At 38.2% G+C, this 21,416-nt stretch overlaps 1 protein-coding gene across 4 annotated transcripts in view; it reads right to left on the bottom strand.

Moving 5' to 3' along the window:
- Nucleotides 1-11,666: 11,666 nt before the first annotated feature.
- The window catches only part of NCKAP1 (NCK associated protein 1), a 53,300-nt gene continuing 43,550 nt past the window's right edge, over nucleotides 11,667-21,416 (bottom strand). For all 4 annotated transcript variants that reach the window (XM_066553123.1, XM_066553122.1, XM_066553121.1 and 1 more), the window contains 4 exons: nucleotides 20,735-20,851; nucleotides 16,800-16,909; nucleotides 13,957-14,046; nucleotides 11,667-13,312 (listed from right to left, as the gene is read on the bottom strand). In XM_066553123.1, coding sequence (XP_066409220.1) covers nucleotides 13,196-13,312; nucleotides 13,957-14,046; nucleotides 16,800-16,909; nucleotides 20,735-20,851 — 434 coding nt within the window. In that variant the 3' untranslated portion in view covers nucleotides 11,667-13,195. The remainder of the gene's footprint in view (nucleotides 13,313-13,956; nucleotides 14,047-16,799; nucleotides 16,910-20,734; nucleotides 20,852-21,416) is intronic.

Raw genomic sequence — 21,416 nt, forward strand, 5'->3', positions numbered from 1 at the left:
GTTTAGGATACCTTGCAAAACAGTGGTGCAGCAAAAGGAGGTCTGACTTGATCTGGAAAAATGTGCCTTGATATAATCATAGAATCACAGAACAGTTTGAGTTGGAAAGGACCTTAAAGATCATCTAGTTCCAACCCCCTGCCATGGACAGGGACACCTACCACTACACCAGGTTGCACAGAGAACACAAGCTGACATTTATTAGCTGAATAAGTTCTTTCCAGTTATAAACCTACGAGCAAGTGCTCAATCACACATTTATTATTCCAGCTTCTGCCCCTAAATCAAACCTGGGAGTAGAAACACACCTACCATAAGCCAGTGCTCAGAAACCAGCCTAAAAATGTGAACAAGCTGTGAAAGCAACCATGGATACAGGTTCACAAACACAGGGTCCTATGCCTAGAAGGCTTTTCTGCAGTTTTTTACTTTATGACTGCAGATGAAACCTTAATCCCTTTAACCCAGCTGCTAATGTCCTTGTTCCAGCAAAGGCACACGCCAAGCAAACAAGGAGTTTTGATATGGCCAGTGGAGTACAGGTACCTTTTATTTGCCCACCACTGCAGGTGCTGATTTCAAAGATCCAAACCTTGTTCCTTGCACTCCTAGAAGAAAATTTGGGCCTCAAAGGGAGGCAGAAATGTTCACACACATGTGCGTGTGACAGCCTTAGGAGCCATCAGTCAGGCTGCCCATGACCCTGTGCCTGCATCCAGGCTTGCAAAGTAGCTGTGAAGGCAAAGGAAAGGGAAAGGGCTTTCCCTGCAAAGGGAAGTTTACTCCTCTGCAGGGGGAATTAGAGAGAGAACTGTTTTTACTCATCCTCTTAGCTCTTCAAATTTAGTCATAGCAAAGCCTCAGGCTTGAGTTTTCCCTAGAATACATGTTTTAAAAGCATGTGGTGTAATAAAAACCTTACCCAGGTGGTTGGAACTGAATACAGTGGGACCTTACCTGACAGCAGTGAGTATGAGAGCAGTGCATTCCCAAGAATGAGTCCAGGGAAATGGGCCAGAGCAATGCAAAGCACCTATTGACATGAATTAACATATTTTCCACTTCAATATGAAATTCTCCCATCTCTGTTCTTGTACTTCTGGGATTTTTTTTCCAGATTGATAATTGATAATTACACAAACCAGCTTTAAAAACATTTCCTGAGATCCACTGCCTGTAATACTTTGCAGGAAAAAGCATTGACAATAGTGAATATTCCTATGCTTGCAATATGCCTATCAATTCCATAAGCTTAATTTTTTAGCCCCAAGTCTACAAGATCTACATGAGATGACCTTGTACTTCTTTACTCAAAGAGTAAAATTACTGAAAATTGTTTCAGAACAGCAAATGCTGGCATCCCCACGAGATCACAAACATTAAAACACATTCCTATGCAACCTGGCTTCACATCTCCCAGTGCTGGTGTGAACATTGATACCTCCCATGCACTGAGCTGGCAGAGCATTGCCCACTTGCCCTGCTGGCAAGCTGCTGGTGCAGCTGGTGCCTGGGAGAGGATGGGCTGCTGGCAGGATTGGGGCTGCTGGCCTGCAGGGCTGTCTGCATTCATTACCTCTTCATGCTTCCACTGTAAATCAGCTTATACGAGGTGGTAAAAATTCACCTCTGGCTGGAACTAGGCAATCTGATTACTGACCTGAAACATTGCTACTTTAACCAAACATTTACAGCCCCCTGTGTCTGCCAAGGTATTTTCTCTTACACAGAAGCAGTATAGCCTGTCTTGACACCTCTTTTTAACAGAGGAGGAGTCTGGTAAAGCAGAAAAAGAGACTGAAGATGAGGGCTGTGGTTTCACACTATCAAAATGCAGCTACAGTGCTGTGCTCTGCAGGTAGAGTTACACTAGAAGGAAAATAAAATGGCTAGAGGAAAAGAGCGAGATACCAACCTACTCTCTGTCTTCACATGCATTTGCTGCACAACACCAACACTGCTAATTGGAACTATTATATGTGTGCATACTGAAAATGGTGACTTGGGAGCTTGTATGTTAGCTGAGAAAGCATGTGCTGTGGTACCTGAAATTTTCCACCAGTCTCAAAATACAAAGTAGCTTTTACTCTGTGGGTGCTACCACAGTGCTCTCAGGAATTTCACCCCCTTCTCTCCCAACACTTTCTTAAGATTTATGAAGAAAAAATCTTTTTCTACAGCTTCCATCAACAAGGGCAGTGCTAAAACTCTGGAGCTGGGTTGTGCCAACAATCAAATTCCTTATCTTGGACAACTCCAAAAGGGTTTAGTCGAATTATGGTATCAATATTCTGTCAGCTTGATGTCATGCATGACCAGTAAGAATTTCTTAATAGAAGTATGCCCAGGCAGCAGACTGAGATCAGCACTGCATGCCTGTGAGTTTCATGGTACACTTTGGGGGGGTTGGTACAACCCTATAAATTTAAAGAATAATAATACAGCCCATAGTATCACACTAAGTCATTTCCTAGAATAAACAAGAACTCAGTGGGGTTGAGGCCTAAGGCAGGGATTTGCCTCTAGAGTAGCTCATATAAAAATTACAGAAAAAAGTTGTTGGTTGTTTTATTATTATTATCATCATTATTGTTGTTATTCCCCACAAGAATCACAGTAACCTGCAACAGTGCATAGTGCCTGAGGTCCAACTTACTCATCCATAACCCCAAAATACCCCAGCTTGGTTACCTTGGAGTGCCATGAGGATGGATTTCAGCAGGAGGTGGCAGGATAACCCTCACAGCTCTGAGGACAGCCAACCAACTTTATTTGGGGATACAGAAACAGAGCAGAATGAGGAGGGCTGCAGAGGAAATAAAAAGGGATTGTGGGGTTTGTTGTTTTACCTTTCCCCAAAAGGAAGCTAAGTAAGGAACTGCTTCCAGACACCTGGCATTAATTTATTTCTTTGTTATTTTTTCCTTTATGCAGTATCTATTCCACCCCCACTCCTTGTTTTTCTCTTGCAGGAGGCAGATAAACAGCAACAGGCTTAAGAGAGCAAGAGCAGGCTTTCTGAGATGCTCTGATGTCCAGCTCCACTGTTAGAACTGTCCATCAGGAAAACTTCATGGCTTGAAATACAGAAATACATGCATTTCAAATCTAAGCTGGAACTAAGTTACTGGATAGAAATATAGAAATACGACCTCAATGAAAAAATAAAACTGAAATCTGAAGCTTTCTTTGCAATAGTAAGAAACACAAAATAGTAAGAAATACAGGTTTGGTCAAGATTAACATGCTGCAGTCAAGGCAGTCCCAAGTGTATTCGTTAGCATCAGTTTTATCCTAGTCCCAAGTATATTTGTCAGCACCAGTTCTGTCCTGGATTGTTACAGTCTCCCTTTAGAGATAAGAAACGTCCCCATACACACACTTCACCCTCTATAAGCAAAGGGTGCTCCTAGGCCAGAGGAGGCACAGGGAGGGTGAAGAACCAGCTCAAAACATGTCCCACCTACTCTGGCTTGGGGCAGAGCTCAGCAGATCAACAAATCTGTATTTACATTTCTAAGAGGAGAGGTACTAAGTACTTACTGTGGATGCATTTAATTCCATACTCTACAAGTGGCTGAGAAATGAGTATGTGTCTAAAACAAACCTGAAGTGACAGGACAAGGGGAAATGGCTTCAAAATCAAAGAGAGAAGGTTTAGTCCAATATTGGAAGAAATTGTTGCCTATGAGGGTGCTGAGGCCCTGCACAGATTGCCCAGAAAAGCTGTGGCTGCCCCATGCCTGTGATTGTTCAAGGCCAGGTTGGAAGGAGCTTGGAGCAACCTGGGATAGGGGGAGGAGTCCCTGCCAATGGCAGGGGGTGGAATGAGATGATATTTAAAGTCCCTTCCAACCCAAACCATTGTATGGTTCTGTGAATTTTAGAAAGGGAAAATCAGAGATCAGGGGAAAAAATGCAGAAGAAGGGTGTTATTTTTCCTGGCCCTGAAGATGCAGAGGCCTGTGTGCAGGCACGTGTGTATTTTAGATACCATAAACTTCACTAGCACTGGAGGGAACAGCCTGCGTTAGTCTGTAAGCTCTAGGTGACATTAAATGAGTCGTCTCTCCGCTCTGAGCTTGCATGTTCTGCCAGACCCCTCAGATCAGTGACCTGTGGCAGTGTTTACAGAAGATGCAAGCTCACTCTGTGCTTGGGGAGATTCCCATCATCCCAGTGGTTCAGGCTGCCCAAGGACCCAGTGGGCTGCTGTTTGTAAACCAAGACTTCTTTATGGCCTGGTCCTGCCCATTCCAACTGGAAAAAAGGTGCAGGCATGACTGTATCTATTCAGGACATTCCCAAGAATAAAACTAGCTGAGAAAAATACTTCTTTAGAACAGGTTTTTGTTGTCCTGAATCTTTCTTTGGCAATCTCAGGATTACATGTGATTTAATTTGCTTATATACACTGCCTTAGAAAAACAAACACAAAACCACAAACCAAAAACAACCATGCAACTCACTGAAAACTAAACCCTAAAATACTTCTTACAGGCCTGTTACTAAAACCATAAAATCATTGACTTACAGAGTCATAAAAATGGGATTTATTGTGTATTTCCTGTTTCAGCCAGGGTCTTGTTACAACTCCCTCAGGAAGATAAAACACAGGGGACTATTAACTTATTCTAATAATCTTTCAGGCTTCTCCATGGATGGTGTGGAAGTAGCAAGGAAGAAAAGATTCCTTTAATGCAGTTTTTCAGACTGTAATATTTGGGGCTGTTTTTATTAGACAGACCATTATTAACTATCCCTTGCTCTTGGGGTATGCTTGCCTTCTAGATTTTTTTTCATAGTAATATTTGCTCAAATTGCCAGTGTTCCTGAATTCCCAGAAAAAAAAAAAAACCAAACAAAAAAACAACCTATTTGCCCAGTGTTTTGTATCCATGTTATGGGTAAAATTAGTAGTATGACTAGGAAAACATGCTGCTTTATCTTTAAACACCAAGACACCTAACTGACATGCATTTCAAAGACAACCCCATGCTAATTCTCTATTACAGGCTTTAAGTCTATCCACACAAACACATACTGGCCTATCTCTCCCACAGCAGTCTCATTTTGCAGAGTGATTTTCCATGTTTGCTGTTTAGGTTTTTTCCCAGATTTTTATGGCCATGTCAGAGTTTACAGCTTCTCAATACTGAAATTTGCTACCTGCAATGCTCATTTGCCACCTGGACATTGGAACTTGGATGAGTGCTTCTGTTGGGAAATCACTGCCAGTTTTAATGCAAGCTGTATGTGTTTCTCAAAGCACTAAGCCATGCTGAAGGGACTTAGAGCAAAAGACAGAAAGCTGAACCTCTGATGTGTCTTAGCAACCTTCCCCCAAATCCTCCCAGCTCATTTTCACTGTAAAATATCGTGCAGATGTGAGCCAAGAGATTGTGGTGGAACAGAAATGCTCCTGTTCCTTGTGCAGCTGAATTACAAATGCCAACAGCTTTCCTGACCCCTGGTTTAGCACCAAGGGTGCAATCACTTAAAGCAAGGGATGCAACTGCCACTTTTTCTTAAAAATGAGAGCACATCTTAAATTCAGAGAAAAATTAAATTAAATTGCCTAAATTCAGAGGCAATAAAAGCACAGGTAGTTAGTCAGTACCTAAGCTCCTGGACTTCAAACTGGGAAAGCATCTGCATGTGTTTCAGAGCAAAGCAGTTCCATTTTCACTTAATTCCACTGTTCCTCATCGTGTTAATGCACCAATTTCCCAGGACAAAGATGAACAACCATCCACAGTCACTTAACAGCACTGATTGACATGTAATTAGTGTCCTGAAGGCACTTGTTGCTCCACTGGTTGTCCTGCTGCTGCATAGGAGGGGACACAAAGGAGGATGCTTGGCTGCTTTGCTTGCCAACATACAGGTTTTTCTCATTTTTTTGCTTTAAACTCCTGCTCAAGTGTTTATGACTGTGAGATAACACCCGTGGTAGCATTATGTACAGACATTGGATTTCAATATGCATTCAATTTGTTACTCTAATGTGACAAATTGCTATACCCTATTACAATGACCACGAGGATAATAAAAAATACATCCTTCTCTCCCACTGTGGGCCACGACAGAGACACAACCACATCCACTGAACCCTCTCCAAATTATAATTGCTTCCAGATGGAGTGTTTAAGACAAAAAACCCCAAACCCACAGAGGTCTATAATATTCTACACATTACACAGCATTTCTAGTCTGGCCCCTGCAGAAAGAACTTGAGAGGCCTAGCTTAAAGGCCATAACCACTCTGAATTTAATTTTGTTAAACCATAAATTTACTATTTCAGATTTACAGCCTCTCTGGTTGCATGGCCTGAGCCTGCCTCTGCTGCTGCAGCATTACCCAGATTTATTAGCAGTGCCCTGCAGTACTAAGTGCCAAATCATACCCATGCCTAAAAATAAGCCCTGCACAAACAGTTGAGTTTTGCAGTACCACCCCAATATCACCAGGTGCTGAAACTCAGCCTCACTGCTCATTTCAGTGGGAGCTGATTTGGTTTGATGCACCAGGGATCAAGTAATACCTATAAATTGAAGCCAGCCCAGTTTCTGTGTATTTTTACTCGTGTTTTTAGCCACTGAGATCTCTAAGGGTTCACTACAGAAACCTCAGCAAATGTGGGAGAAGAATCACCTTTCCTGAGAGCTTCTTACACACTTGCTGAGCCATACAAACAGCAGATGCTCCAGCAAACTGAAAACTATGAAATCTAACCCTGTAAAAACAATTTAATGTTAAAAAGCTAACCCATACAGAGAAATTCTTAATTCTCCCAGATGAAGGTTCCCAATTGCCTTACCTGTGTGCTCACTTGCCTGGTGCTCTGTCAGACCCTTGCACAGCTGGCCTTTTCACATGAGTAGCTCCTGGCTGCTTATTTTTAAACTTCACAACTCAGTTTCTCATCCCATCTCTGATTTACTGAAAAGCTTTAAAATTGGGGAGAGTTGCTGAGGCTGCAGCTGCTGCTGTGACTTTGTCACGGCGTTCCATGTTTTGCCACTTTATTTTTACTTCTGTGAGAGATAGCAATGAAAGTAGAAAGATACCCCAAAATTAAGGAAGAGCAGGTGGTCTATGAGCACAAATCCACACAATCTTTCAGTGTGAAGCCATTATACATTAACATAATCCACAGCCTAGTCTAAACTAAGTGTCCAATCTCTTAGAAAATATTCTTTTTCTGCAGAACCCTTTGCTTGCCCACCAGATCTTTTAGACACTTGCAGCAGTCCACAGCATATCTACTGATTTATAGTTCCTATGCACCAGGCTATGCTGAAGCCCTACCCCCCTCAAAACAGTGATTTGGGGGATATTTTGGGAGCTCTGGGACTTTCAGTTCTGTATCCCACACACACTTTAGTTGTGGTAGAAAAAAAATCACAGCCAGTAAATTATTACTATGCTTATTTTTCTCCACTTATATCCTGATGATACTAAGGTTTTTTTTTTAACTAATAATTTTTTTAAAAAGGTTAAAAATAAGGATGAGAATACTGTTGAGAACTAGATATATTTAAGTTGCTTTAGTTCTCTACTCAACAAACTTCCACAGCTCAACAAAGACCAAGGGAAAAAGCTAGTGCCATTTTTCTAGGAATTATTTACAGGTTTTAAGTGTGGCCATTCTGCTGTCCCTCCCCTAGTATTGCTTTAAAAAAATCCATCAAACTAACCTTGCAACAAGCTTTTTTCAGGGTAGGGTGTGTTGTGTGGGGTTTTTTTGCCCTCACCTTTATAGAACCTTTGTTCTTACAACAATGCTGTGTTTTCCCCGCTCCCTGAAGCCATAGGCTTGCAAACTAAAATTGGAAACACAAATCCTTTTGTAGCAATGCAGCTCACATGCATACACAGAAATATTTGCCAGTTTAACTGGGCAGGAAGAAACTTGATCAATTCTTTGTGACTTAGAAAAGCTTGTGTATTTTACCTGCTCACTAAGGACTAATGAAATACCCAATGAGCCCAACACCCCTTAGCAAAGGACTGAGACAACCTCTAACCAGTGCCTGGAGGACCATGGATTAGCCAGCAAATAATTAGTATTATATGATACATTTCAAATGCATTGTCATTTCCTTGATGCTTGTTTTTGAGTTTTTACTAGATAAAAGTTCACATATTTTCTTAGCACTCATTGAAAAAAAAAAAAAAGAAAAGGTTTTGGAAACAATGGTGGGATTGTTTCCCTAATAAAGTTACCTCTAAAGCAAGTGCCACAGGCTCAACCCACTTTCTTTCTCAGCCCTTTGAAATTATTGGTTATCCAAAATAAGAAACTGCTGAGATGAACTCGTTCACTTACCTGATCTCACTGTAACACTCAACATCTTCCAGTTTAGACATACATGGAACTAAATCCAAACAGCACATAGCTCCTTCAGTGCTTCATGACAAGCAGCCATGAGAGAGATGGTCCTATCCAGTTCTGCTGACTTGGTGTTGGCAAACAAAAGCTCATGGTAAGACACCTAGAAGTTTTACACTTACAAGGATCCTTTATTTACAAATAGACCTAAGGCTGGATAAGTTTGCTTCATGTGCAGTACGGAACAAAGAGGATACATCAGCTGAAATTTTTAAATGTAGTTCTGAAGTCTGTGATATACAATGTAGATTTGATCCACAGAACATCCAGTGACTTCAGAGTCACAAAATGGAATCAGAGTTACTGAGCAATGTCTTTCCCAACTTCTCTGCTGGCTCTGTGATAAGCATTTTTTCCTCTTACCTCCCTTTTCTTTGCAATCCTCTTCTGTATTCCTATAACTGACAGAGTCTTAGTTACAGTGCATTTATTGTGATACTTCTCTTTCCTTTGTGTGACTGTGCAAGGAATGGTTTCATTGTTGCTGAGATTGTGTCCTTGCTACTGTTAAAAAGACAGCTGAATTTGTATTACGCACTACTGCTTTTGCCAAACATGAGACTTCTCTGCACTGGGTGCCCATCGAGATTCCTCAAATTCAGCCAGAATCAAAGGCTAATGAAAAGGGCAGAGAGGGCAAGAAGAGTTTGCAGGTTACCTGTGATATGGTCTTTGCCACATGCTGGTAGACACATGATGTGAGCACTGACAAGACAGGAAAGTCTGTGGTCAGTGGGAAGTGAACTGGACCCATGAGCACTGGGGTTGACACAGCTGTGGTAACTTTGCAGCTCACATCTCTCTACACACAGGTGTCAGTACATTTTTTATTGCTTACCTTCACTTTTTGTGAGAAGGCCCTTCATAAGATTACTATGATCAGGAGCAGGGCAACAACCTTAAAGTCTACATGAGAAATTATTCAAAATACCCTTACTTCATTCAAAGCTCAACAGAGGCTTTTCATTCTGCATGTAATACTCACAAATTCTTTTCCTGAATTGTCTAAGACAGACTGACACCATATCCAGTGAACAGGTCGTTTTGACCCAGGAGTGCTAGAAAAAGCATGACTAATAGCAAACTAATATGGTTTTGGACACAGGTCAGGGGGACATTTTGGTTTTGTTATGAGTTAGTACAAATATTTACAGACTTCGTAACATGACAAATAGCAAAAGCACACAGGGAGCGGTCAATTAAAGCAAAAAAGTTTTGTCATTTCAGGGGATGATTTAGCTTTATCATTAAAATGATTTTAAAAAATTTACTTACAGAAGAATACAGGTAGAACTTCAGTATTTTTGAAAGCTGGTTATTTGACAACACTGAAAACCATTCCTACCCATGAAACCAATTCATATGTGTGTGTAGCTGCCAGTTCAATTACCTTGCTATGGACAGCCAGCTGTGTCCATGTTTCAGGGCAAGCCACAAGGACTGAAATGGAAGCAGTTCCATGTATTCTTCCAGTCTTTAGTTTATCAGCCCCATTTAGTAGTGAATAGAACTGCAATAAATTATTTCTATTGTATCCAAAATGCACTATGGTGTTAAAGGATGCTTGAATTTGGATCTGAGACCAATTTGAAGGATATGTCTAAAAAAATCTCTTTCACTGATTGAACAGGATGACTTGCCACACCTAAACTCCTAGCTTGCAGTTTCATTCAGCTTGAGGGAGTAATTAGCAGGAAATAAAAACACAGCATTAGTTCAGACATACCTGACCTTAAAGAATTTGTAAGTTACTAGTAAGTAACTGAGGGTTTGGGTTTTAGTATGAATCACAATGCTGAATCTCAGGACAAGGGAAGCTTTTGGAAAAAATGCAGTTTAGAGGCCAAGCATATTTACTTATGGTCTGAAATTCCTGAATCTGGAATGAATAAGTTCTCAAGTCATACAAGCCCATGACGACCTGCTGAAGAAGGCTCATATCTTTCTTCAAATCACTGGCCTCATTCCAACATTTTCTGGGAGAATGCCTTTTGGTGTATAAAAAGTGGTACAGTCCAAGTGCTACCAATTCCTTTTCCTATATAGAAATCAAATTACTACAGCAAAAAAAGGTTTAGGAGTAGCCCTTGCTTTCACTGATAATCTTTTGTCCTGGCAGACAGATCTTTTTAAACTGTAAAAATAATTCTGTGGGCAACAACAGGACATTCTTCTTCTGCACTGTTTCTCACATGAGGCAAAACCCTCCCCCATGAATCAGACATTTGATCCAAACTGGCTCCATATGGGGCCAACTCAGCCCAGCCATCTGTGCTTTGTGCTCCAGGAATTACAAACACATTTTGTTTGTAATGGCACAAAAGGCCACCTGAGATGACTCCACATACAGTGGCAAGTGTTGAACTTACTAAGTTGTGGACATGGTCTTGCAGGCTCCAGAGGAAAAATTCCTTCTCTATCTTCCTTCCCAACAAACTTGGTTCACCAGGCTTGTGACAATTTGTGCAGTGCATGGACACAGGTTGCCTTGAGGAGTAGGCCTGAGGTGCTCTGCCTTCCATGAGCAGGCTGAACCCTAAACAATCCTGTGGTTGCTCAGCTGAAAGCAGGAACAACAGAAATACAGCAAGAACAAAACAAGGAAACCCTTCCAAGCCCTGCCCAAATCCAACCAACACATGGATGAGTCCACATGATTCTTCCCCAGCTTTTCCCTTGTGTGGTTTGTTCTGATCTTGCCCAAGTTAAATAGGAGTGGTGTAGTTAAAGAGGCATCACCTCAGGGATTTGTGTGCCAGACACATGGAAGGACTCCCACAGAAACTACCACGTCTAAAAGGTTCGTGCCTAAATCTAATCCAACTGTGTGAGAAGCAGCTTCTTGCAGAGATACTGAACTCATTACCTGTTTGTCAGTGATTACCTGTTCTCTAGATTTGGTTCACTAACACCACCGACAGCAGAAATCTGGGATCTGAGGCAAATGGACAGATACAATTGTTTTGTTAAAATATTAAAAGCACAAAAGTTATTTCTTAAACTTGAGTTTTTCAAGAATTCATCTTGAAAATAGGCATTGTTTTCCCACAAAAGGCTACATCAAAATCAAAATCTTAATTGAAATCAGAACATTTGAATGTATTAGACTATAAATATTACAGAGTAATATTTAAGAAATCATAAGTCTTGCATTCAACCTAATTACTTTATGAACAAACTTCTTCATTATGGTAGCAACTTAGCAATTTAAAAACCCTTCCATAGTTATAACATAAAATGCATAATTAGGAAAAATATAGATGTACTGTCTTACTTCCTTAGGACAATTTTATTCCAGTACTTTTTTCCTCTGGACAGAGGAAGCTATTATAACTGAGCACACAACAGCTCTTTCATAACAGAAAAAGTTACCAGCATGCACAGAAGTTGCACCAAGAACAGGGGCTCTATACAATGTCCAGAGCCTGTTGAGGAACACACAGCTTTATACATCAGGGATTACAGAGCACAACCATCTGGTCAGCTTTCAGGCTAAATGAGCCCATGCTACCCTGCAAGGCCAATTTGCATGACTGATAAAAAAGGGACTATTATACATCTGTCTCAGTCATGCCTGATGTTACGGTTTTAGCAACATTCGCCCCTTCTAGGATTATTTCAAGTTTCATACTTTAACAATACACTTATTTCTATGGGTACAACTGGCATAGCTACATACTATATAAATGCTTTTCTTGCTTTATTATGTAAAAATAAGATTTAAAGGATAATGGCACTAAAGTGACATTTTTAACATTGTTTTTAATTCCTTCTTCCATCCTTTTACAAGATTCGCTATCGCAAAAGGCAAAAGGTGAAGGATTAAAAGAAGTCTTCACATAAAAGCTCTAAGGATTGATATTTAATGAACTGTGAGATGTAAATCAATGCACAACAGCACAGTTAAAGCTTAAAATACTAGGGTAACATTTATATTAAAAATAATTCACCTACAGATAATACAGTCTAGTGTTTATTGTATGTTATGGAAGGTACACTTGAATTTCAAAAATTTAAAACATATAAAAAGTGGTTAAGGGCTAACATTTTATCAATATATGATAAATGTGTAAGAATGTTTATTATACAGCAGGGTACAATGGTAGTGTTAATGCCAACAGGGCACCACAGAAGTTAGTTTAAAAAAAATTTCCACTATGCTTTATACAAACACCACCACTTGCAGTTGTTTAAGAGAATTGGGAGAGGATCACTGTCTGTAGGATAAGCAGTCCTATAACATTTTTAATGTTAGATAGTGTCATAGTACGTAGATTGGTGAACGTTTCAAAATAAAACTAGAAATGCTGTAATTACTTCACAGAAATGCACATCCAATATTTGTTTTCAATAAGAACAATAGGTACAAGTTTATAACTCTCCCTATTTGAAATAATTTACACACAGATGAAAGCTACTCTATGTAAAATAATCACTACATACATTTTTCTTCTGGGAAATAAACAAGCAATTTTTGTTTTGCATGATCAATATCAAAAAACATATAGCAGAAGTAGTATTTTTAAAACATAACTGGTGCTCTAAAGTTAAAAAAAAAAAAAAATAAAGAAAGGAATGAGAAAAGAAATTTTCCGTAAGTGTGCAACCTAAAATCAACCAAGCTTATATTGTAGTACAACCATATTAAGAAACCACTGTTTAGGAATACAACTTTATGGAAAAAGTTTATAATTCACAAAACTGTTCATCAGGCCATAGAGTAAAATAGCTCCACAGTTTACAGATAAAACTGAGGCCACACAGATGCGTGCTATGTCTTATCTCCAGTAAGTAGATACTTAGGCAGAGGATGTAACACTTTGTTTGTAGACAGCATGGTATGCATTTCTCAGCAAGACATAAGGGAAACAAGACTCCAAGAGATCCATTGTCAGGAATGGAGACTCCTGCACAATCTGAAAAATACCAGAAACACAAGGTTTTGCAGAGCACCTTCTGCTGCCTGCTACTGATAAGCTGTTTCATGTAGATCCTTCCAGCCTGCATCACATTACCACTCACATATTTCACAGTGAAAATAAATTGCACCAAGTTTATAGTAGTGCTTCTCCCTAGTATATGTATAGTATATTTTAGGGGATAGTATTTCCCCAGATACTATCTACTTATAATAAACTAAAGACACCTTGACATATAACTACAGTACAAACTAATATATGAAAAAACAACTTACAAAACCCCTTAAATTTAAACTCCCTACATTTAAACTCACTGCTTCTCAAAATAAGTATTTTACTTTCCTATATAAATATTTATCTTCTAAAAGATACTGAACACTGGGAGAAAAATCCTCTGAGCACAGAGGATTCTCTCCTATACACTCTGAACACTGTTTCTTAAATGTATGGTAAGTACTAAACAAACAGTGAAAATGATCTGAACATGGTGCTACAATGTTCCAAGCAATAAAGGATGATGGCAATAATATACGCATGTTGGGGGAATGAAAAAAAAATACTGACATGAGAATGCCCGGAAGAACAACATGAAATTATTTCCACTGGTTTGTGAGCTACAAATAAAACACACAAATGCTCACCATGTCTAGTAGTAGGTAAACTGATTCTCGGTTTCTTGTAGTAGTTTTGTCTGTCTCCTGGCCAATCTTCAGTAGACTGGATGATGCAAGCTACACAAAATGAGTATTTCAAAGCAATAAATAAAACAAAGTATTGATGAGCTTCTGCTGTTTTGTTACACAAAGCCAATGGACTCTGCATTGTACTAATAATGACAAAGGAAATCAAGTAATCCTGAGCACATGAACCACCACTGGCCTTTAGTCTCAATGTGCCATACTGGCTTATTCCTAGCAGTGTTTAATAAATGACACATGCTATTTTAATATAAAAAGTAAATTAATTCATTGCAGAGAACTTTTTGTTGTAATCACTGCTTAGCAATTACGATGTTTCCTGAAATCAATGACAACTCCCAGGGGATCAAGATCTCACTTCTGTCCTTCCCAATATACACTTCAACTTACTGCATTTTTGTAATGTTTCAAGTGATAAAAATATTTATTGTTTGAAATTTTACCCATTTTGCAACAGAAGTTTTGAAGAAATGTCATCTTAACTGTCAACAAATAATATTATATCAAAATACCTTCAGTATACACTCACTTCATGGTTACCAAACTGGGCCTGGATAAAAAAAAATATTCATAGTAGCTGTAGTTATAGTTAGCATCTGTATCTTAGCCAGTTGTGTAAACTGGTGGTATGATTAAATATGGAGAAGAGACTAGAGAAGGTCAAGTCTTGTTATTCTCTAAAAAGGGGGGAAATTATGCCTATTGATTTTTGTATTTTTTTTTCTCTTATGTATTCTCTGTATTCTTTACACATGTATTTGGAGCTCTGTAGCCTGTTATTGTATTCTAGCTCATTTTCCCAGTACTTTTCCATGCCTTTTTCCCAGGCAGAAAGACAAAACTTATTCCAGAGCTCCAAGCCATGGGGGCACAAGGCCCCTGTGCTATCATGGCTCTTCCAGGCTACCAGGGTTGAGAACAACTCTTTGAGACACATTTTCATAAACAAAGGGCAGCTAGTACCAAGGGAGGGCTCCAGAGAAGGGGCTTGACCTGGTGAGGGGGATTGCATCACCACTTCTCCTCCTAATTGATGCTTTCTGTCAAATATGCTAATTTGCTAAAGTTGTAAAAACTGTATTCACCCTGTGTGGGTAGGCTTTTGGGGATATTCTTCCATAACTGCCCTTGGAGCTCTGATGGAGATCCACTTTTATATTACCTCCCATACCAATATTATCTCTAGGTTGAAAATGGCATTGCCATAAGCAATCATGCTATCCTAGTTTTAGAAGATATGCTAGAAACTGCTAACATGTACTTGGGTATTTACAAGCTCAGGATCACAAAATATAGTAAAATATTTAATTTATAGATGCCTTGATACACCATGTATTCATGCCTTACAGAAATTTGAAAAAAACCCCTTCCAACTTTCAGATGAACAATCATCATTTTGGCCTTCACAACATTCCTAAAAAACACATTTACCAGAAAAGGATACTAAATTAAAATACTAACTTTAAAAATAGCTTTTTCACAACATTCTTCTTGAAAAAGCTGTCATGAATCAATTTTTCATCTGAAGTCAATATGTATACTTGAAAAGATACATAGTACATACTCATCAGCATTAAGAAACCTCCTAAGTTTTTTTCATATTTAACTAACTTGGACAGGAAAGCAGATCATCTTCAGCAGTAATTTCCTTCTCAAGAGAAATGTTTTTCTTTCAGACTAACAGTAAGTGTTAAAAAAGAAAGATTAACAAAATATCTGAACCATCAAGTCATAGTCTGTGCAGTAAAAGCAGTGGTCTGAAAGCAGTCCATAAACACTGAAAGAATGCAAACCTCATACCAGAAGTGTTTTTATCATATGAACCTATACTGGTTTTCTTCAACTGTCAAATGTATGCAACTTGATACAGCCATTTCTCTTTCATGTTTTACATCCAGCAGTTGCATTAGACAAGGTCAATGGCCATAGGGGTTTTTTCTGATTTACAAAATGCAATGGATTTCCACAAGTGAAAAATTCTTTTAAGGAAAAAAAAAAAAAAAAGAAAAAAGAAAAATTGTTTCTGTAAACTTCTAGTTACAGAAAGTTACCTAAATAAAGAGGGAGGGGCTTTTTCTCTACACATTTTAACACCAAACAGAGAAATCAAAACCCACTCAAAATCAATAATAAATTTTTTAAATTAAAGTGATGCTGCTGTTTTAGCCTCTCCTTTCAGTACGGCCTAATTCAGAGCCATTTAAAAATTTTATTTCTACTCAAGCAGCACACCAAAATGTATTTAAAACATGTCACCATGACCTAAAAACTTCTGATTTTTTTTTTCCTAAGCATCACTCAGGATTTCAGCAGCTTTCATCTTCAATCTACTCTGAGGCATAAAAAATTTCCTTTTCCCAACTACCCTGCAACATGTTGCTACCTGGCTGTTCATGTTTAAGAAGGGCAGGCATGTCAAAAGATACAACCCACAAGCCACTCTAAGTATCCACTACATCATGGGAAGAAGTCAGCTAGACAGAATTTTGATTTGATATGCATTGAACATTTTTTTTTCCACTCATGGGCCACACAATGTTTGAAATGGTATGTGCTAAAATACCAAAGATTGTACTGAAAAAAATTATGATGCTCCTCTAACTTTCCAACATCACACAGAGGTGTTTATAAAGAACTAGTGCAAAATTCAATCTATGTACAGACTTGTATATAGAAACATATAGAAAATAGTCTGTTGTGCACCAAAAGCAGATTTCTATGAAATAAATTACATTGCATCCCAAATCAACAGTACATTTTAATAAATGGAATCAAGTTATACATACAGCCAAAAATTCTTTGAGACGGTCTTCAATGCTTCCCTTGTGGATGGTGAACAGAGCTGCAGCAATCTGATTGATAGCTTTTGCCAAGCAGTGAATGTTGTTGCAATGCCCTAAACAAAAAATACATTCAAATCACCTCAGCACCATGTTGGAAAAGACAGTATTCTTTGGAAAAATCACCAAATACTAAAGAGACGTGTGACAATGAAAGGATGACTTTCAGCATCTTACACAATGGGAGAAAGGAACTCTTCCACACTGAACTTGCTATCAGGAAAGTCACCAGAATACAGCTCTGCCTTCATCTCCTAATGGTCACAGCAACCTGAGAAACAACCTGGGGCTTTTAGAAATAAGGGATATATTGGAAGTCTATTTGGTTTCTACAAAACTTCAAAGTGTTAACACTTGTCTAGGCCAAAAAGACAGGATTTTCACAAGCTAATTGACTATTTCCCCTCTGTGTAAATGAACATCTCATGCCCAGACAGTATCACTCAAAGAGATCTGCAGGTACTCAAGAACAAAGGTATTCTATTGCTGACTTTCATATGTAACATCTTGCCTAAAATTCACCCAGGCTTCAGAGCCCTGGAAGTGCTTAAATGACACCAGTTTTCACAGAGAGCAGAAGAACTCAGTAAACCTGGTATTTATTCCAGGCAAATTAAGCAAATATACCACTTTAATACAGAATTAATGTACACATGGGCAAGTATCTTAGGCAAGTGTGAACATATGAAAAGGAGGTGGTCTTTGAAGGAGTTAACAAGTACTCGAGCATGCTGATTCTTATTTTTTGACCATTGTTGAGCAATGAGCTCATCTTTTCATTCAGTCATTTACCATAACTCCAAGTTCATGCTTGAATAGTGAGGTCAGCTGGACCCCATCACTCCACATGAGAGAAAACCATTTTTTCTCCATGCACATCACGATTGTTACCTAAAATTACTTTTAGCTGTCATTTTATTGCCCAGTTTACTCAGTTCATACCTCTCTGCAGCTCTTCACTCCTATAATACCCTCCACAGCTTCACATGATATATAGATTTTCTCACCTCACTCTTCAGCCCCCCATCCAGGTGGTCTGTGAATTTGCTGACCTGTAGGTCCCAGAGAAGATCCCTGTGGATCTCCTTCAGCAGTGCCCCCAGATTTGATACTCCAATTTTGTCTCCTATTTTTACATGAACATCGGTCAAGAAAATATTTTCTGCTTAATTGTGATTCAAATATGTATTTGTCTTTGAAAAGGCTCATTTTATTCAAGAGATTTCATTTTTACGTCTCAGGCTGTAGAAAAAGCATCAACAAGGGAATTCAGCAAAAGAACTGCTGTGTTCCAATTCACAACAGGTTTCAAGTATTTAGAGAAGAGCTAGGGCTCTTGCAGACTAGTATTCTATTCTACCCTCTAGTTGACAAATTAGACCTCTAGCCTGGTATTTGACTAGCAGTTCAGATTCTGTACTGGAAACAAAAGTAAAGGTCTGTTAGACTTTGAGCCTTTATCTGGAACTAGTGGAAGAAACAGACTTCATCTTGAAGCAGACAGAGGGAATACAGACATTGCTACAGCTGTCCAAGCACTGTCTGTATCTGGGAGATATGTCTTGCCAGATTAGAAAGCTGAAACTCCTTCAAATCTGTGACTCGTTGATGGATTAATTCAGGATTTGTCCAGGGAATTTACTTCATAAAGCAGAATTTATTAAGTTCACATTCTGGAAATACCATTTATATTAAGTGTTTCAAGCCAGATGTTCTACAACAAGGGTAGAACACAAGAAAAAGTAGTATTATGCAAGGAAGGCAGGAATGACAAAGTCTGTTCTGTTTGTTCAGTTATTTTTGTAGAGTGAACATTTTTTATGTATACCTTTTGCTAGATTTTCCTCTCAATAAGAGCCCACTCAGTAAAAAATTATGTAATACACAGGCCATGTCTCACAGAACAACTTCTAATATGTTGGGCTTATTTGAGTGCAAGATGGAACTTCTCTCCAGTCACAGCTTCATGTCATCTATTAACTGTACTTCAAGAGCTCACTTTGAAACAAGGCTTTGCCTGACTTCATCTTAAGAGTTATTTAATGTAAATGAAACCACATAAACTGGAATATTTAAGCTACATGATATAAAACAGACACAAGATTATATGCTTATCTTCAACAGAAGAATTATCTGTTGTTTCAGCCTGCTAAAAACATGATAGTCATGTTTTTAGCAGGCTGAGGGTTTTGGGAAAAGAGGAAATTTGAAGAAGCCAAACCCACCTGAAATTTAACCTGCTGGAGAACCTCTAGCTAGCCTGACATTTTCTTAGCAATTAATTTGCAGAGGGGTAAATGTGAAAATATAAACACCAGTAAAACTTGTAGTTCTGCCCCCCTGGCAAGCCATGCAGGTTTTGAGACTCTATAGAGTTGCTAAGATCCTTTGAAGGAGAAACTGGTAGCAGGAAGTGCTCCCAGAAGATTTCTTTTACAAAACTATAGGTAATTTTTAAAGAGCTGTGATCTTAAATATACATAAACAAGTTCATTTGGAATAAGTAAAGACAGTCAAACTGACAGTCTTCAAACAAGGAAGTTTCTACCCATGCACCTCATCAATCACATTAGATATTCCCTGCTCTCACCTATATTCCAAGATTTTTATTCAAGTGTCATGATTTGGAAAAAGTTTGCAAAGAGCAATAGAAATACTTCAAGAGCCCAAATAACAGAAAACAGCTCTGCAGGTTACAGATTGCTCTCCCCATTCATCAGAAAAACCTTTTAACTTGAAAATTCTTTCATTTTCAAAGCAATATTCAAGTTCTACTCATACATCAGATTTATCTAACATTTTAAGCAACTGGAGAAGTCCATGCTATCTGTTTTAAAATGAAACCAGAGTCAACAGATCCCTAATAATTCAAAACTGAAGAAAAGGCAGATTAATCCCATGTAAAACAACAATCTTGGGTCTCTAAAAATATGATTTGCACACTACATTAAGTGATACACAAAGATTTTTAAATTTTTGGTATTTTACTGGTACTTTCAATATTCAGATGCCAGTTTAACTTATTTTGTAAGTTACAATTTGGAGCAAATTAAAAATAATGCAAATTTCAAAACTAATTAGAAAAAACATCCATCCCAGAGAATGGAAGCAGTATAAACATGGTCTTTATGTGAGTCATGTTACACAGCACAAAGGAAATAGCTTGAACAGCCAAAAGGTGACTTTTGTGTGTGCTTGAACAATACTGTCTTTTTTCAACTTAAAAAAAGAAAGAAAACTGTGGATTACATGCAAAGAATTTTGTTGAGGCAAAGATTATTTTTTTTTAAATAAGAAAGTTGAACTATTGTGTAGGAAATAATTCTGCTCACCACTTACACCTTCCAGATTGTGTTTCCAAAACTTTATGCTTGGCAATATGAACACAGCACATAAAATACAGAAAGGACACCTTGTATGACTGGCCCAAGGCCAATGTAAAGATTACTAAAACATTAATACTTACTAGAATATATTTATATTAAATAGTGTCATGCTCATTAATGCAGCATGTGTGCTTGAATGATTCCACTTAAGGACAAGATTGCCCCCTGCAGTGTCTAAACGATTCTGAAAATTTCAAGTACCAAACTAATTTTTCATAGAAATTATCTCCGACAAGAGTTAAGTAAATGCTTTTTAAAGCACTTTAAGAAGAACTTGCCTGAATTAAGGCTAAGTGCTTTTTAAATTTCTTCACTCTAATTAAATATAAATACATATTACATATATATATAATATTAATATATAAATATAATCTATATAAAAATATAAAATTGAATAGAATTCAATTAAATATTAAAGGTGAATGCATTCAAGACACTAACAGAACCATTGTGAAGACAGCATTCCCAGCAAGTACTGAGCAGACTCTACATTACCTTCGATGGCAGGGCTGTACTGAGACATCACGTTGCTAGCCAAAGTGGGCAAGGACACAGCCACAAAGACCATTAGAAGGCAAGCAATTTTATATTCTTCTTCTGGACTAATGTTTTCTAAAAAACAAAAATAAGAAAGTTGTTTATTAATTAAAGAAGTTATCTTGAAATATTTCCTTTCAGCTGTAGGTAGATTAGAATGTAAATTGTTTGACCAAATTGAAATTTAAAGCAAAATCCAACAAAGTCAATGTTTGTATTGTGAAAAGAGGAATATTAATGTCAGTCTTGCCAAAAGAAACAGAGTAGAGCTGCAAAATATCCAATCTGTTATGTAGGAGAACAAAAAGAAGCCACTGCCATGCTATTGCTTCCCATGATTTAGTTACTAAGTCTTTAATATGATGAACACAATAGTAATGTTTTCATGCTGGTATAAAGCCAGTTATTGCTCTAAGCTAAGAAGAGCTTCTCTTGCATCTCCCGTTGGCAAAAGAGCAGAAGGGGATGGTGCATTCTTGTCAATTTATGCTTAAAAAAATGGCAGCATCATCACACACATGCCTAAGATTAGTTTAAAAAAAGTTAGCAATTACTGACATGCAGAATTTATCTCTATAAAAACTGAATAAATGCAAAATATTTGTAACAATCAAAATACAGGATCATAAACCATTATGAG

Source organism: Molothrus aeneus, chromosome 7 (assembly GCF_037042795.1).
Source record: "Molothrus aeneus isolate 106 chromosome 7, BPBGC_Maene_1.0, whole genome shotgun sequence".
In the NCBI taxonomy this organism is placed as follows: domain Eukaryota; kingdom Metazoa; phylum Chordata; class Aves; order Passeriformes; family Icteridae; genus Molothrus; species Molothrus aeneus.